Source organism: Lissotriton helveticus, chromosome 8 (assembly GCF_964261635.1).
Source record: "Lissotriton helveticus chromosome 8, aLisHel1.1, whole genome shotgun sequence".
In the NCBI taxonomy this organism is placed as follows: Eukaryota; Metazoa; Chordata; class Amphibia; order Caudata; family Salamandridae; genus Lissotriton; species Lissotriton helveticus.
The window spans coordinates 1228434505-1228453795 of record NC_136069.1 but is presented as its reverse complement, the minus strand read 5'-3'; the positions used below and the strand labels follow the sequence as shown (position 1 = coordinate 1228453795).

The window sequence follows — 19291 nt, the reverse complement described above, 5'->3', positions numbered from 1 at the left end:
AAGCTAAAAACAAAATCCCTGGTGCTAGTGGGCATTTTCTGTCCCCCCTGGGGGCAAAACGGCCAAAAAAACGGCCCGATTTGCCCCCAGGGGGGGGGCAGAAAAACGAATACATATTTGCAGCCCGCCTGGAAGCGACCCTTGCCCAAGGGGTCGCTTCCTATAAACTAAAATACATCCCTGGTGCTAGTGGGGGCATTTCCGCCGCACGATCGCGACGCTGTGCGCGATCGTGAGGTAGAAATGCCCTGCAAAGAGACATCAGGGGAGAGGAAAATCTCTTTCCTCTCCCCTGATGACTCTTCGCTGCCCCAAACCCCCGCCAGCCATGAAAAACCTACCTGCTTCTCCGGCGCTCAGGAAGCAGATGGCTTCCCGAGCGCTGGGAATCCCTGATGATGTCAGCGCGCGCTGTGCGCGCTGACGTCATCAGGGATTCCCATGGGTGGGGGCGGGGGCGGCAGCGGAAGCTCTACCGCTGCCGCCCCCAGCGAAAAAACGAAGATCAGAGATCCTCGGGGGGAGCGCCAGCGCTTCCCCCGAGGGTGGGGCTGATGACGAGCTGGCCTTGTCATCAGCGCACGACAGGTAAGCGCGATGACGAGCCCAGCTCGTCATTAGCCCCGAAGGGGTTAAATAAAGAAATCATATATTTTTTAATGCAACACAAATACAAAGAAAAATGGGATGCGTTTAAAAAAGAAAAATTTAACTTTCATTTTTTGAACATTCTCAAAGCAGAAGGGGACTCCTGGGGACCCCTTCCTGTTTGTGAACAGGTTATCACCACTTTTGAATGGGCGGTAAAGTATTAATGATTTGCAACCAGAATTTGGTTGCAAACATTAGTACATACTTCTGGGAATCGGTATTTGAAAGGGAAGCCCTAAACACGCCCCTTCTAAATATTGACTAAATAATGCAAATTGCGATTCAGTAACAAGTTACTGGCTCGAATTTTTCCTTTTGTACATTTAAGTACTCTTCTTTGTGGTCACAAACTGCCTGATTCTGTGAATCTGGCCGTTTGCGACCTAAAAAAATCTTTGTACAACTCACCCATAGTTCTTTGTGAACCTATTTCCAAGGAGCAGAGTAATACCTTATATAGAATGGTTTTTTTTGCATTAGGAACCTATCAATCGCAAGGTGCTGTATTTATTTTATTTATTTGAGTATTTTTTTAGAGTGCTACTTCACCATACCCTATTTAAGCACTTTACAAAGAAATACATATTGTACTATATTATAGCATTTATACATTTATATAGCTCTTACTACTCTGCTGAGACGTTTAAGTGCTGTACATCAAGTTGCACGCTTCTCCAGAACCCAGGGTTAGTGGTCACTCAAGTTGTTATTGTTGGATACTGGGAATAAACAGCCAAAATGTGATGGGAGGCTGCTTGCAAAATGCCCGACCACTGCCAATCACTCGGGGTAGCATCCAAGCCCAGCATTCCTTTGTTAAGCCATATACAAATCAGTCTTGACCCTGCTGCAATAGAAACAGTTCAGTCCAAACTGCCAGGCCAGATCCTCCCAGAACAGGTTTTACCCTTATTGGCAATCGTCAGTCGGGTGCTGCTTGGTTCCAGTGGCACATTGTACAAGGGTCACACATCTGGGCATACCCTTAGTCACTTACTGCGTTACATCAAGCACATGAAAGGTGATGGGAGGATGCTTGCAGTAAGTCTAACCACAAACAATCGCTTGGGATAGAAGTCCAACCCATAGTTCGTTTGACCACTGTGCCACCTCAGTTTGGACTCAGACATATGATATCTGTCTTGACTCTGCTCCAACAGGTACAGTTCAGCCTGAAATGCCAGGCCAGGTCCTTCCTCAACTGGAAAACAAGCAATCCAAGATTGATTTCGCTCTGATGGGGGCTCGTCATATCATGTATTGGGATTAGTTATGTGCTCTCAAAGAAAAACATTCCATGCATTTACTCCAGTTTCTTTACAGTAAATTAATTAATAGGAATAAGGTCTGAATGTTAGTGAATATTAGAGAGGGCTATATATAGTTGGTGAGATAAAGAGATAGGCTGCTGGAGATGTGGTAGGTTGTAGGAATGAGGTTTTAAAGCAGAGGTTGTGAAGTGTAAGCCATTTGAAGAAATACACACCAGAGATAAGGCAGGCAGGCATGTGTCTGAGGAAAGGCTATACCCAGAAAGAGGTGGCATGTAAAGGATGGAAGGTAAAAAGAGGGTCACTTTGAATAAGGAAAGGTTGTAATTTACTGTCAACTTTCCATGCAGGGTTTTAGGATGCAGGGAAGGAGGCTTTCTGAGGGTATACAATCTGAGGGTATAACGTTGTAGAAATGAACAACATTGTGCAGTACTCTCTGTGCATAGAAGATTGCTTGCCCCAGTATTGGAACTTTAATAGATTCCCATTGCTTGTATCATTCCCCGTCGTCTGAATGGGAGTCTGGGTAACAGAAATAACATAGCAGTAGGTACAAAAAAGAAAGAAAAAGGCCTAGGCCTCATTCCCTTTTGTAGCATATCCACCTCTTTTTGCAAAAGAGACCAAAACTAAGCATCAGCCAATCAGAAGAGCCTCACTCCATAGAACACTCCTGAAGGAACGTCAGAGCCTCAGATTTTCTACCGCACGTTGTGCTAAGGGAGTCTCCTCTGAGCTCTGCTCATTTCTACTCTATTTGAGGATTTTTTCAACTTTTTTCTTCAGGATTGTTAGGTATTTCTTCTGAGATGTCTGACAAGGAGAGAAAAGCCCTTTTCAAGTCATGTTCCACCTGTGACAAGAAAAGGCTGTATGTGGAAGACAGGCATAAGGACTGTATTTATTGCCTGTATCCAGGTCATAAGGCTGCGGACTGTAAGATTTGCCGCACATTCTCTTCAAAGACCCTCCGGGACCGTGAGGGTCGCCTACTCACTTGGCTCCAGAAATTAAAGTCAAGAAAGGAAACTGTGTCAAGCGGCAGTGAGGACTCTTCTTCTTCAACATCATCTAGAAGGTCAGTCAAAAGGGGTAGGGCTTCCCCTTCACCTTCTGTGGAGCGTCTAGTTAAGGCCTCAAAAAAGCCTCCCTGTGAGTCTGAGAGCCAAAGTCCTGTTAAATCTCCTCACCACGGTGTAAAGGAGAGGGAAGGACGATCTACACCTTCAGCAGTGGTGGAAACTGCTACAACATTTAAGAAACCATCTTCTCTGTCATCTGAGAAGTCAGGGAAAAGCTCTAAGTCGTCGACAACGCAGCAGAAGACTCCGTTGACGAAGGCGTCTAAATCTAAGGTGACGAAAGTTATACCGTCGAGGATTTCGTCGACGATGGTGATGACAACGGTATCGTCAACGAGAGCTTCAACGACGACGACCATGACGACGACGACGACGGGAGCGTCGACGGTCTCGTCTACAGCTGTGTCGACGACGCCCATCTTGTCGCCGACAGTTCACCCGTCGATGGTGACTCTTCCATCGACGACCACGTTGACGAGTTTTCCTCTAACTACTCCATCGCCCATGGTACTGTCGACGATGCAGTCGTCGACTGAGAAAATTACTATTTCCTTGAAAAGGATACACCGGACATGACGTCTCCAAGGAGGGTTACCCCCTTGCCTCCCGCTTTATTACTGGAAGAAGAAGAAGATTCTGATGAGGATGATCTGGACTCTTTTTGGTATGCTCACAGTCCCTCTCAACTGTTGGTAAAATGCCAGGAAACGGACTCTGAGAACGAGTTTCGTCATGAATGTTCTTACCAACACTCTTATCAACGTCAGGAGACCGCAGGCCAGGAGATGGTGTCTGTTCCTTCCTCACTCTTGGCGGATCTCCATAGCATGCTGCAGGATTATAAAACTAGGTTTTCTCAGGCTCCAACTCAGGTTGCCTCTGTCCCAGCAGTTCAGACCACACCTGCCCCCACGACTCCGATGATGGTTTCTCCGGAGTTGCCGACCCAAGTGTTCTCTCAGCCACAAACACCTGCTCCTAATATACCTCCAGTACTACCGGACGTTCAGGATGATTCCTCGGATGAGGATCAGGATGTTGATAACAGGCCTCATCAGGGCTTAGAATGGGATGAGTTCAGGGGCGGTGGGTGACATTTCAAAGTGGTGGGGTGCAAAGTGATTTGCATACAGCACCGTAGCGAGTGAGCGCAGCGAGCGAGCCCGAACCCCAAAAGAACATTTTGGGAAAAAAGAAGAAAAATCGTGCATTTTCAAGCAAATTTGAGAAAGCAGGAAGGTTAATAAAGCAATTGTGAAAGTGCAGTTATTACATTAATAGATGGCATAACATAGGTAGCTGCTTATTCAATATAACCACAGAATGACCATGCAAGGTTCTACAGCATATTCTAAAGCGCCATTAGACCCGGCTTAGAAGTGAAAGTGCCTCTTCGTTAACTGTGTGCCTAAGATGGCAGTGGAGTGTGTGGATACAAGAATTTTTCAGTGATTGAATGAATGATTGAATAGGTGTGAGAGTGCATAATAGAAGGCTAGATGAATGGGCAAGTGCTTCAAAGCCTAAAAAGAAGGGCAGTGTGTAGCTGGCAACGGCAATGCGAGAGGCAACAGCAATGTGAGGGGCAAGGCAATAGTGGCAAAAAAGAGTGAGGTATTAAAGCTAGAACTACGAGGGTGTCAGTGTAGGAAGGGGCAATGGAAGGGGCAGGAGCAGCGAAGGGATGGGTGATCCAGTGCATGGATGGACAACGTAGCCCGTGGATGCACAGATAACTGTGAGAGTAAATGCATGGATGGGCTGATGGATAAATAGGTAAGTGAATGAACTGGTGAAGACGCAATGCTATTAGGTTGGAGCAAGGGTGTTTTGGGTTCAAGGGTAGTGTGTATGGGTAAATCCAGTGTGACGATGTTAGGGCAACGGTAGTGATGAGATGCTGGGTGAGAGAGTGCAGCGAGTGGAGCAGTGCATGCTGGGGCTGCAGCTGAGGGCAGACGCAGTGCAGTGAGCACGACATTGCGTAGTTGAAATCATCCTGCAGACAAAGTGTAGGCTCGCTATCTGGCTGTTAAAAAGCATTGTTAGCTGTAATCCGTCAGTCTGTGCTCCCTTTCCATTCGAACTCCACTCCTTACCCCTCTTTTCCTCGCCCCTCTTTCATAGTCATGACTAGAAAACACTAATTCATAAAAAGAGTGACTGTCAGAAAACCAGTGTGTGAGTTGGGGTGGAGAGGGCTTACTGATTTGTGGGTAGAGGAGACCGGCTTTCGGTTTCCAATAACACATTTACCACTTTACATACTTACTTCCCTTTTCATTATCTTTCAATATTGCAAGCACTTAGATATGTGGTAATCCCAAGCATCAATTTGTAGTTCTACGACCGAGGCACTCGTCTGAGAAGAGGCACTACCAGCCGAGGCATCTCAGGGGCCTGGAAGTTACATGGAGGTCTCTACAGCAGGCTCATTAACCTGCTCAGCTAGCAATCTGCAGCCCCCACGTGAGACACAGAGGCTAGACCCAGATCTATCCAACAGGACCTTTAACAGACCGAGCTGTCTTACTGGATCGTAACCTTTCACCTGATGATCTTACCCATACCTACACCTATGCTAACCTTCTGAACCAACTTGCTGGGATCTGAACCCCTGGCCTGAAGCCTACACGCAGGCAATGGCAACAGGAACTCCAACCCGCTCGGCTGGCTTTCTTAGACTCCGTCAATCGTGGCAGTGCATCCTGCACGCGGATCTATCTCTGCAGCACGTGCTGTGCCAGCGATCCACCACGCTGTGCTCTGCAGGAGATCGAAATAGATCCCCAGCAGGTGCGACAACCACATGAGCTACCCTAAAAGGTATCTGATCTATGACACGACAGTCACACAGATCTTTGCAGCAGGTGGGTTAATCCGACGAGTTATCTCGATGCCTTCTCAAGGTTAGGGCATTGCAACAGGCGCTTTGACCCGATAAGTTTTGATCCGGCGGCCAAAACTTGTGAAACGAAAAGGAAAGGCAGATCACCGCGGCGGCTGCACGGATACCCACGCATGCCACTTGAGGGTCGCACCCACGCACATTTCTGCAGGAGGGGGGCTCACAGGGATCGCTGTGGACCTGTCTTGCCGTCTCCCCTCTGAGCGCGGCTCATTCTTTCTGTTTCGCTCTGATCTGTCGAGAGTCCTCTTCTCCTCGCACCATCTCTGTATACTTTCGGGTCCATCCCTCTCTATTCCATGACCCTGTTTAGATCTCCGTTAAATGCCTGGCTGGCACTTTCAGGGCCGTCACTGTCACATCCTCTCTTCCGATCACCTCCCCTTGAGACTCGCGCACTCTTCTTTCCTGGCACGTGTTGGCCCCTCGTCCACCATTTGAGCAGGGGTTAACACTTGCGATTAGCGCTGGGCGATACACACGCGGCATGGCCGCTATTTCCAACCCTCGTCCCTGCTTTAAAAGTGATCAAATGGCAAATATAAAGTTGATATTTACATTTAGTAGGGGCAGAAACAATATAAATCTAAACCGTGGTGAGTTCACTTGGGTTAGTATTTCTGAACAACTTACCTGTTTATACCACGCATCTTCTGGACTCTAGAGCACACGAAAGAGACGCCGACCGAGGCAGAGCTCTTCCTTGACAGGATGTCCCACCCCCACCACGCACGGCATCCAATGATGGATGCTGCGCGGTGGACCAGCCAATCCTGGCGCTGCATGCAGCGCCAGGATTGGCTAGCGGGGCACATTTGCTGCTCGCCCTGTCGCCCTTTGGAAACCCGGGCTGTGGCAGCAAACAAGCACCCCTGGGTCCCGCTGGGGAACTTACAGTGCGCATGCTTGAGAAAGTTGCCAACTTTCCCAAGCATGCGCACTGTAAGTTCCCCAGCGGCCGGGATGTCACTGCGCACTACGGTCTGCTGCAGCCTGAGTGTGGACTGTCACTCAAGCTGCAGCAGGCCACCCCCCCTGCGCATTTATTTAGAAGATAGTCATACTAGGATTGCGGCCGGTGGCCGCGATGCGGGTCCATGGTGGCTGGTGGGGCTACGCCCCTACGCCCCAATGGACGCACCGCTACTGGATGAGTATGTGATCCCGGATCCAGCGTCACCTAGTCCGGACCCAGTGGATTCTCCTCCAGCAGATATTGGGGGTTTTCATAAGCTGATGGAGAGAGCATCTAGTAGATTTAAGATGCCTATGCCTTCCGTACAGATGGAGTGTTTCCTCTATGACTTTAAATAGCCCTAGAGGAAGGTGACCCGATCTATACCCATTGTGGACCATGTGTGGGAAGAGGTTCTAAAGGTGACGAAAAACCCAGCTACGGTAATTCCAGTCTTACCACGTCTGGAAAAGAAATATAAGGCCCCTGAAGATGGTTCGGCGTCCTTGACTGGGCAGTCAAAACCGGACTCTGTGATATCGCAGGCGGCACAGAGGAAGTTCCGGAACCCTTCGGAACCCTTTACAACTCCTGATAAGGAGGGCAGGTGACTTGATAACACAGGGAAGAGGTTCTCTTCTATGGCAAGTCTTCTGGTGCGAACAGCAAATGCTTTGGCGATACTGGGCAGGTATGATCGCCAATTATGGTGTGACCTATCACCTAATTTGGAACAACTTCCCCAGGAGTCAAGAGGAGAGGCCAAGAAGATACTACAAGAAGGGGAAGCGACATCGGCAGAGGTGATAGATTGTGCCATGGACATTGCCACTACGGCTTTTCGTTCATTGGCTGGTGCAGCGGTTTTTCGTCGCCAAGGATGGCTCAGAGCGACATGGTTCAGACCGGAGGTCCAGATCAAGATCTTGGACCTCCCTTTTGATGGTGAGGCATTATTCGGTAAACACATTGATGATGCCCTCCAAGAAATAAAGAAGGATACAGAGATGGCTAGGTCCCTCGGTACACTTCAGTATCAGAAAGCTCCATTGAGGGGTACCAGAGGAGGGAGTACTACATCATACAGAGGCTCGTACCAGCAGCAAAGATACTCTTCATACGGATCAAAGTCACAATCGTATCAGCAACCCTACCATCAAAAGCAAGGTCAAGCCTCATCTTTCTCTAGGTCGAATGCAAGAGGGAAGCAAAACCACCAGGGACGTGATAAGTCCAAGAGGCAATAGCGGCGTTCTGGCTCTGCCTGCTGTACCCACCTCCACAACAACATCTGTAGGAGGCAGGGTATCTCAATACCTCGACAACTGGACACGGATAACATCAGACCGTTGGGTGCTTAACATCATTCAAAAGGGCCATACTTTGGAGTTTACACAGATGCCACCTTCCAAGCACCCTGCTGCCATTCCTTCAAAACATCTGCGTCTCTTGCAGCTCGAAGTTCATCAGATGCTTCTCAAGGGAGCTGTGGAGCTGGTCTCCTTAACTCAGAGCGGAGAAGGATTCTATTCCAGGTTCTTCCTGGTAAAAAAGACGCTGGAGAAATGGCGCCCTATTTTAGATCTCGAGGAGCTAAACACCTATCTCATTTCCCAATCCTTTCGGATGGTTTCACTCCAGGATATCTTACGTCTCCTCAATCCAGGGGATTTCATGGCCACTCTCGATCTCGAAAATGCGTATTTTCACATACCCATTCACCCAGCGCACAAGAGGTTTCTTCGATTTACAGTAGCCAAGAGCCACTTTCAATTCAGGGTTTTACCCTTCGGACTTCGATCTGCCCCAAGGATCTTTACCAAGGTGCTGGCACCAGTGGCCGCTTTCCTACGGAAACGTCATTTTCAGGTCTTCCCAAACCTGGACGACTGGTTGCTGAAGGCCCCGTCCAGGGAGGCTGCAAGAGAAGCAGTCAACGCATGTACAAACCTATTCCAGAATTTGGGTCTTACTCTCAACTGAGAGAAGTCATCTCTATTCCCGTCCAGGACGGCGCGTTTCCTGGGAGCCATCTTGGACACAACTCTCAACAAAGCCTTTCCATCCCTAGAAAGGCAGGAAAAACTGAAATCCATGGCACTTATTGAGAAAAAGAAAGTGTCTTTCAGTACGCCGTTACAAATCCCTTCTGGGAGTGATCTCTTCATGCATTCCTCTGATTCCTCACTGCAGATTGCGGATGCGATCTCTTCTGGAACAGCTAGACAAACAATGGAGGCAAGTTCATGGCTCATTTGACGACAAGGTGATGATTACTGTGGCAATGAAAAGAGCAGCCTTGCGGTGGATGAAGCAAGAAAACCTTTCCCGATATCTATCCTTCGTAAGCAATCCGGCTCATCAAGTGGTAACGACGGATGCTTCACTGGAGGGCTGGGGTGCAGTGCTTCAGGATCTTCATGTCAGTGGGCATTGGTTTCCCCAGCACCGTCATTTTCACATCAACCCCCTGGAACTCAGGGCAATCAGGCTGGCACTACAGGCGTTTCTCCCACGACTTCAGGGGTCGGCAGTTCTCGTCCGCACGGACAACACCACGTCCATGCTCTACATAAACAAGGAAGGGGGTATCAAATCTCTTCCGTTATCTCAAGAGGCCCAGAAGATGTGGGAGTGGGCTATTCCACACGGAATATCGCTGCAGGCAGAACATCTACCAGGAGTACTAAACAAAAAGGCAGACAGACTCAGCAGGCTGTCGTCAGTCTGCCACGAATGGGAACCAAACCAGACGATACTGGACGACACTTTTCATTGGTGGGGCAAACCCTCAATAGATCTCTTTGCCACCCCGATCAACAAAAAATGGCAGTTTTACACAAGCAGGCTTCACCATCGAGGATCATTATGGAATGCGCTTTCAATAGTTTGGTCAAGAGCATTTGTGTACGCCTTTCCCCCATTCTGGTTATTCCAAGGCTGCTCAGAAAGATCAAGGCAGAACCGTGCAAGATGATCTTAATAGCTCCTGCTTGGTCGAGGCAGTTCTGGTTCACGGAGCTACACCTTCTGACTCTGGTTCCTCCACTTCCTTTACGGGCGGTTCCGGATCTTCTCACGATGTCCTATGGGCAGATTTGGCATCCGGATCCACGTTCTTTACACCTGACAGCATGCCTCCTGAGCAGCGAGAATTCATAAACCTTCCCATCTCAAATGAGATAAGAGAAGTTCTGTCTCAAGCTAGAGCCCCTTCCACTAACAAGACTTACCGTTTGAAATGGAAAAGATTTTGCATTTGCTGCCGGAAGGAGAGTGTGGACCCTTTCTCTTCTCCGCCTCATTAACTTCTACCTTATCTCTTGTCCTTGGCTAAGGCAGGATTGGCTCATTCATCCATAAAAGTTCACTTGGCAGCAATCTCTCGCCACAGATTCACTTCATCTGGACCTTCTCTCTGGTCATCCCGGATTATTAAGCAGTTTCTCAAGGGCTTATTTCGAGTCTTTCCCAGGGTGAGGCCTCCGCCTCCCACATGGCATTTGAATTTGGTTCTTGCGCAGCTCATGAAAAATCAATTTGAACCCATTCATCGGGCAGACTTGAAATTTCTTTCTTGGAAATTGGCTCTTCTTCTTGCTCTAACATCGGCAAGACGCATTGGGGAATTGCAGGCTCTCACAATACAGGAAACTTTTCTCCAGTTCAAGAGAAATACTGTGATTTTAAGAACTAATCCGAGGTTCATACCAAAAGTGCCTTCAGACTTTCATCTCAATGAACCTGTGATTCTCAAGTCTTTCTTTCCTCACCCTTCCGCACCAGAGGAGAGGTCACTCCATTCTCTGGATGTGCAGCGGTGCTTCAAATTTTATTTAGATCGCACCAAAGGGTTTCGTAAATCTTCTCAATTATTCATCGCTTTTGGTGGTCCTCGCAAGGGCCTTCCACTGTCAAAGCAGAGTATTGCGAGATGGATCTCCAGTGCCATTCTATACTGCCACTCTACAGCGGGAAACTCGCTGGACAGCAGGAACAGAGTACACTCCACAAGATCCGTGGCATCCTCTACAGCTCTCTTCGCCGGAGTACACATCAGAGACATTTGCAGAGCTGCGTCTTGGGGCAGCGCGCACACCTTTACGAAGCATTACTGCTTGGAATCCTTGACACAGGAAGACACAGCTGTGGGCCAGGCAGCCCTGAGGAACCTCTACCACTTATTGGTGAGCTTTCCCTACTATCCCTCCTTCCTATTTCTGCACATTTTGTATTTACTGTTAGTACGGATTGTTATTTCAATATGTGGTTTACTTATTCTCTTATGAAAGTATGGATACTGACATGTCTCTTTATTTATGTCACAAAATGTGCTTTATTGCTTACTGCTAGCTACTCTGATACAAGCGATGGGAATCTATGAAAGTTCCAATACTGGGGCAAGAAAACAAGTTACTTACCTGTAACTTTGGTTCCCCAGTATTGGTAACTTTCATAGATTCCCATGCGCCCACCCTCCTCCCCTGGGAAAGCTCAGCCTTCAGGAGATGTGGTCACTGTTATACAACGGCTACGAAAATCTGAGGCTCAGAGGTTCCTTGAGGAGGGTTATATGGGTTGAGGCTCTTCTGATTGGCTGATGCTTAGTTTTGGTCTCTTTTGCAAAAAGAGGTGGATATGCTACAAAAGGGAATGGGGCCTAGCCCTTTTTCTTTCTCTTTTGTACCTACTGCTATGTTATTTTTGTTACCGAGACTCCCATTCTGAAGATGGGGAATGATACAAGCTATGGGAATCTATGAAAGTTACCAATACTGGGGAACCAAAGTTACAGGTAAGTAACTTGTTTTCTTAAAAATGTGAGTCTGAGTGTGCAGATCATATGCTAGATATGTTCGCAAAAAACAATTAAAAATAGACCTACGTGGGGAGAATAATGGAGGCATCTAGAAGGGCAGATGGATAGGCAAGGAGGATAAACAAAGAGGAAAAGCAGACAGAGTGTTACAAAGAACAAGAGATTCACAGAAGAGATTGGCAAGAGAGCGTGTGCTTCAGAGTTTTCAAAAACGTTACAGCATCGAAATACTAGGCAATTTGTTTTGGAGTGAAGAATCGGGAGCAATCTCAGTTGTGCAGCAAGGCTGCCCAGGGTGCCATGATGTCTCTGCTTTAGCTGGGAGGGAGCGCTAAGTCGAGAGGGTCAGTGGGGCCTTCCCCTGATGTGCTTATGTACTCTGAGGAGTCCCCTAGGCTCACTGCTGCATGTCTCCTCGTTCGTCCATTCTCCCTGCTGCAACCCTGCATTTGTTCTGTGATTGCAGAAAATGTAACAAATTACTGGAATTGGAAGACTCCTGAAACCACAGAAAAGGGTAGAGCATTGGGGAGTCCTATTTTTTGTAGTTGAATACTGCATGTATGAGAATTAATTCCATAAAGCTAAAAGAGTTCCAGCCAGGGGTTTATCCTGACATGAGTACCTATTACTTGAAAATAATCCAAGCCTGGATATCCATTCTGCCTTGCTGTTAATTTCCTAATGGTGATTGAGATGATAAATGTTTACCAGCTAGTACTGAAAATATAATTTTTAAAAAAGGTTAATGCGCTCATAGTTCATTCAAGCTACCCACTAAGTGCTTGTGGGGAATTGTGAAATGTATAGTACCTGGCTGAAGGTACTTAAATAGGTCAATGGCCTCTTGAACTAGTATATATAGGTCGCTTGATCGGGATATCTCTATATTGAGAATTGAACTCTCTGCTCTTTTTGCTACTTGTATTTTCTAGTGCTTCATTTCCATCAAACAATTTATTTCCTTCTGAATTTGCCTGTGTACTGACATTCTCCCAGCCTTAGGGAAACCTTGGAAAGTTCATAACACCTAAGCATTTATTGTTCAATTTTAAAGGACTAGCAAATTCATACTGCCACAGAAAATGCTGCATAAAAGAGAAGTGAAAGGAGCACAAACTTGCTCTCGAGCTGAAGTCCTTAAAGAATTCACCTCATGGTCAGGCTATATATATATAAATCTTTATTCGGCTTATTCACAGTGGAAAAACCATAAAAGTACACAAAATATCAACACACAGTAAAAGTAAACATGTTACATATGTTTCTGATAAAATTCATTTCGCAATTAAAAAGAGAAAAATTAGTCGAGAAATGTGCAAAGTACCGCTTATGCTCAAACTGACAGGATTGTTAGAGATTCTTTCTATGTTTCATAATACACTTTAAGAAACTACTAATAAAGTAACAGACATTCGGTGTTTCCAACATTTGCAGTCTTAGAAGAGCGGGTCTGCACTGTCTCAGTCCCCAAGATTTTAATATTGGTAAAAGCCAGATCTTTCTATGGGCTTGGTGGTATTTACAAAGTAGGATCACGTGCAGATTCGACTGCATTGATGTACCGTCACAGGGACACGGCGGGAGTGTAGCTTCCCAACAATTTTGTGAGGGAAAGGTGACCATTCTAAAGAAAATATTTAGCCTGAATCTTGGTCAGGCTATAGTGGCACCTGTAACTCAGGATGGACGTAATGTTATAGCCTTCTGCTAAATCCTTTCCCTTCGTAAATAATACTGCTGCCCAATGCCTCTAGTCAAGCGAAATGGGAACAACCAGACTGCAAGAACAAATCCATTAAAGAGTTTGAAGGCAAACCCTGACATTGGTTTGAAAAGTTTAAGAGATTACCATGATCTCTGTTCATCATTTTCTCCCTAATGGATCACTAACTCAGATATGAAGGGAAGTTACAAAAAGGTGCTGCTTTTTTAGGTACATAGAGTGGTTTGGCTGCAGGCATCTAACATTTTTTATTACATCTTTGCTGAGAAAACCACCCAGGCTGTTAACTTTTATTGTCTTACTAGCCCCGGTGTGGATCAAACCGAGTATTGACACACCTCTAATACTAGATGTCACAATTCGAATGGGCACCTTTCTAATGTTCTCTTGGGGGTAAAATCAATGAAACTGAGGAGTGGCAAAATTGAGCTCAGCTGTATTCTCATGAGAAAGGAACCTCTTTCTCTCTGGGGATGGTTTAAACTGATCTTTAATTTTTTTGTAGCATTTTTATAATAGGCATACTTCTTACCAGGCCGGAAATAGCTAGCTGGTTACTCTGAGTGGCCGTAACCTTTATTGCAGAAATCTCAAGATGACCTCAGATGGAGCACCAACGCCTGTGATCTCCTTCTCTTACATTTTACTACAAGCTAGTGGAAACGTACCGTGGTCTGGTTGCTCTCTGTAGTCAATCGTAGATGTCTCTTCTTGTCTTTATCGTTATATGCACCTAAGGTAGGATCTGGCTGAATTCAATATACTGCACCTTTGCCAAACAGAGAGGCCAAGTGGACAAAGCTAGAAGAACCAACTGTTTATCAAAGGGAAAAGAAGGATTTGATGCCATAGCATAGTCACCTTTCTCTAGAGGCATGACTTTGTTTATGTGAGGCAGGAGACGAACAGGAGGATTGAACAAGCACATTGTCTGATACAAATTAGAAGAAATGGCATTCTAGCTGTATGGACTGCTGCAGGCCAAGAGAAAGGTCACCTCACTCATTATAGTCATGCAAATCTATAGGAAAGGAGAAGGTTGAAAAACCGCCTCTCCAAATGCATAATATTTTATCATTATAACCGCCATTGCTCAAGCTCACCTAGAACAGGACTTCTAAAAGCAACCACAAACACTTGGAAGTTCATCTTGCTGTCTGGATCACAAAAGCAAAAGAAAAATTAACAAGTTTCTTCTGTAATGTAACGTCGAGGTTCCAGTTTTGATGTATGCTAAGAAAAGTTTTTTCCACAAATGCAAGTTTGTGATGTTGATTTTTGCATAATGAAGACCTGTGGTCACAATGAAAATTGTTTTTATGTTCTCAGGAAAAGGAGAACAGAGAACACTTGGAGAACTATCGAAGAGCTACTTCTGAAGTTGAAACATGGCAAAGCAAATACCACCAATCTGAAGGGGAGTGTAGCTCCATGCGACTAGAGCTTCTCAATTCCGAGTCTGAGCGTCGCAGGTTGAAGGAGCAAATGGACTCGCTGGAGCTAGAGATTGAACAAGTAAGATAAACACATATATTTGTATTGGCAATGGAATGGAACATGTTTAATGATCTAGTATTGTCAGCCGGAAAACAACAGAACATCCTCCCACCAAACTTTGATTCTTGTGTGCTTTACTGTGATTTTATATGCTTCAGTGATATTGCTGTGCTCCGGGACATCATTCTCAAAGTATACGACTGGGATCGACACACTACATTGTAACATGCAACCAGCTTCAGAAGACCCAAAATGTATATTTATGAGGCAATATTTCATACAATGAATTTCCATTTTTTTAATTCTTTATTAGTCTTTTATCATTTTGAGCACAGCAACACTACAGAAAAACCATACAGAAATCATCTAAGATATATACATACAATACGAACAAAGAAAAAATTCGTCAACGAGTAAGAATCACACTTCCTAAGTCGACAAGAAATAAAACCAAAGTGACAATGATAAACTTGAGTTGCATTTGCGATGAAAATTACTACAATTAGGTATTTTATTCTTCTGTTTCAGATACCCCTTCATAGGGCCACCCATGAAAGCGAATTGGAGAATACTAATCACAGCTGATTTTCCTTCCATCTATAGATGGGTTCCCAAATGCGTTTACCATGCAACCTCCCTCTTTTCCCCTTCCTTTCATAAATCCCCTTCTCGAGATTATAGGTAGATAACAACCTTGCGAGCCATTGTTGAAAAGTTGGAGCTGCTTTGTCCAACCATGCTGAGGCAATGCAGATACGCAGTACCGACATAGCCATGAAGAGGAAATATTGTGATGGGTCTTGCCTGTCTTCACTATCTATCCCCAGCAGTATTATAATAGGAGTGAGACAAATTTAAATTTCTAAGGTTCTGTCAAAAAATAATTCTATTGCACTCCTCAGAGCCTGCTGCTGGGAACATGACGCAAACATATGTATTATTTCAGCGTCAGTGCTATCGCAACAAGGGCATCTGGTTCCCATCCCTCCCCCCATTGCGCTATCCTTGCAGGAGTATAATACAGAGAGTAGGTTGTTTTATACTGCTGAGCTTGAAGCCCTGCAGAGCATAGAGCAGTTTGACCTAGTTCTAGTGAATTTCAAAAGCAATCTTGATCTACACCAAGTTTATCTACCCATTTCTTCTCGTATTTCTCAAGATCGTCATTTTTAAATACAGAGAGCTCAGCATAGATCCTCCAGGTAGAACAGTATTCCCCTCCCATAATAACATCCATAAAAGGTATTTAAAAAAATCTTTTGTTGATGCCATAGCTATTTTGTATGTCTATAAACTGCCGAATTCCATGAAGCCACATTAGATCGCCCAATTTCCGGATTCCACACCTTTCCCATTCCGCCATTATGGTATCTGCAAAGATTTCTCCAGGGAGCTTTGGATTCCTAAATAGCTAAGTATAGCCATTCAACCTGATATATAGAATACATATCAACCAATCCGGTCCTGACCTGTGGGTCAGACACGTCTCCACCAATCAACCCGCCCATATACTGAAAGGCTGCTGCCCAATAATACATTCTGAAATCGGGAACAGCCCATCCTCCCCTTGCCCTTGGTAAAGACATAAAACGTAGTGCCCTCCTAGTTTTCCCATGTGCCCAAATAAACCTGTTAACTATGTGCTCCACTGCTAGGAACCATTTTCCCTCGAATTCGAGTGGCATCGCCCTGAAGAGATACAGGATTTTTGATAATAACACCATTTTCACAATGTTGCAGCGCCCCACTAGCGATAAGTGTAGATTGTGCATTCTGTCGAAATCTTTTTTAGCTTTAGATATTATTGGCTCAATGTTTCTGTCTATGGTCTTTCCCAGATCCGCTGATATGTTGATCCCTAGATAAACAGCTGAGTCCACGACACGTATATCATCGCACACCACCCCCGCATTCTTGACTATCTGAGTCTTGGACCCATTTAAGGCATACCCTGACACAAAGCCAAAGGTTTGAGCTTCCGACTCTATCGCAGTTAGGGCGTTTTCCGGAAATGGAGTTACCAATGCGATGTTGTCTACATATGCCAAGGTTTTGTATTCTAGACCATAAAACTTTATAGGGGCAATGCCACCATTTGCCTCCAGCCTCCAAATTAGGGGGTCGATATAAATCGCGAAGAGTAATGGTGAGCATGGACACTCCTGACGTGTTCCGCGATTGATTAGTAAGGGTGCCATTTATCCTCCGGTAACTCTGAGTTGGGCTGTAGGATCTTTATGCAAAGCCTGAACTGCTTTAACAAATCCCCCCCCCTAATGCCAGTCCACTTCATAGCCGCCCAGAGGTAGTCCCAGGAGACCCAGTCAAATGCCTTTTCTGCATCCATTAACATGACCGATGTTCTTCTGAGACTTCAGAAGCATCGAAGAGAGTTACAACCCTGCGAACATGCTGAGTTGTTCCTCTCCCTGGGATGAAGCCGTGCTGACTGGAGTTGACCATCTTACCTATAACCTTACTAAGCCTGGTTGCCATGGCTTTAGAAAAAACTCTTGCGCCACAGTTCATTAGCGTTTTTGGCTTGTATAACCCTGGTTCTTTAGGTGGTTTACCTTTTTTCAGGAAAATTACTATATCTGCCCCTGCCCATGATCCTGGAACAGAGGTACCCATCTGGGCCTGCTGAATTGTTTCAACTAGATCGGGTCCGATTACCTCCTCAAAGACTTTGTAAAATTCTAGGGGGATCTGATCAGGCCCAGCTGCTTTGCCAGATGGAAGGCTACTCAGGGCGGCAAGGATCTCTTCGGTGGTCAAAGGAGTTTTCAGCACCTCCCTTTCTCCCTCGGTAATTGTTTGTATAGGAATTTCACTAAGATACGTTTGGATTTCCAAAGGATCTTTCACCTGTTCTTCATTATATCAGTTGCCATAGAATTGTCTAAATATCTCTCGTATCCCTTCTGGCTCGTTAACTATACCTCCCTTTCCGTCCGATATCTCCTGGACCTCCCCGATTGGTGTTTTCTGCCTCAGGCGCACCGCTAATGTATGCCCAACCCATTCACTAAGCTCATAGTATTGCTCCTTTCATGCCAGAAAAGTTGCAGCTGCCTTGATAGCTATAAGCTTCTGAGCTTCAGATTTTGCCAATGTCAGTTTTAGCAAAGCATGATCCAGCGATACACCCAATGCAATTGCAGCATTCACCCCTCCTTAGCATCAGCTACTGCCTGGCATAGTTTTTTTTCTACCAGCCCCTCTTGTTTCTATCTATGTAGACTAAAGCTCAAGGTCTCACCTCGTATCCCGGCCTTAAATGCGTCCCAAGCAACCCCTGAGCAAGTGCTTCCTCTATTGATGTCCCAGAAGCCCACTATCCGTTCCTTCATATGTTGCACACATCCTGGTTCTCTCAGCAGCCCTCTCTCAAAGGTCCACATCCGCTCAGGTCTAACCCCTTGCAGTATCAGCTGTTAACACTATCGAGTTATGGTTGGAGATAATTATTTTGAGCCAGATTAAAGATTGCTAGAAAAGTCCTTTTCTGAGCCGAGAGCGATGGCTGCTGCTTGAGCGAGCTCTCCCCCATCCACGGCACATATATTGTGCTACAGCCGGCAGACCAAGAGTACTTAATGCCAAACTGACCAGAAGACTGTCCGACACCCCCATCTTGGAAGCGTAGTGAGACTTGTGGGGACTACACCACCGGAGGCTGCACAATATCGATATCGCAGTTCCGGGAGTCGAGGAGGAAAGATGGCGACGTCGGCCTGCAGGGGCGGAACAACGGAGTAGCTTACCCGCCACGGCGCCTCCTGCTCAGCGATGCCCGCGATTTCGCTCGACTGCGGCCCGGTGTGGAGCAGTGGCGGTAAGCAGCGCATCACCCTATACAAGAATGGTCCTCCCCTCCTTTGTGCCGCCAGACGGGCAGAGGCATCAGCCTGGGGCAGGACGCTAATCGAGGCCCCGACTAGGAGGCCTACCCGGAGCTAGAGACAGACACCGGAGTGGCGGCCCCGCGGCAGGGACGCTGCTGCTTGATCTCGCCTCCCCCTGCGGCCGCTGAATGAGCGGCGGAAGCCACATAACGGCCGCACACAAGCCGATCCACCGCTCCTGCCTTCCTGGGGCACGGTGAGTCGCCGGGAATAAGCGGCACCCGTGGCCCAGACTTTTGAGCCTGGCGGTGATACCCCTGGTAAAAGGTATGAAATCGGGCCTGTTTCAATAAATTGGCCTAGAGACCAGCTAAGTATTGACTTTGTTTAGCACCCCAATTTTTTTAACCTTGGATGCCGGGGGCTTGATTGTGCCTGAGCTGTGTGATCTTCTGGACTTTGGGGCAGACTCAGTAGTCATGGAGGAGGCCTGCTTGATCCCTCTACTCCCCCTCCTGTAACTCTACACAG

General features: G+C 46.4%; 1 protein-coding gene across 3 annotated transcripts in view; it reads left to right on the top strand.

The window, feature by feature from the left end:
- The window catches only part of TSGA10 (testis specific 10), a 529263-nt gene that overhangs the window by 356317 nt on the left and 153655 nt on the right, over positions 1-19291 (top strand). For all 3 annotated transcript variants that reach the window (XM_078658208.1, XM_078658209.1, XM_078658207.1), the window contains exon 15: positions 14745-14930. In XM_078658208.1, coding sequence (XP_078514334.1) covers positions 14745-14930 — 186 coding nt within the window. The remainder of the gene's footprint in view (positions 1-14744; positions 14931-19291) is intronic.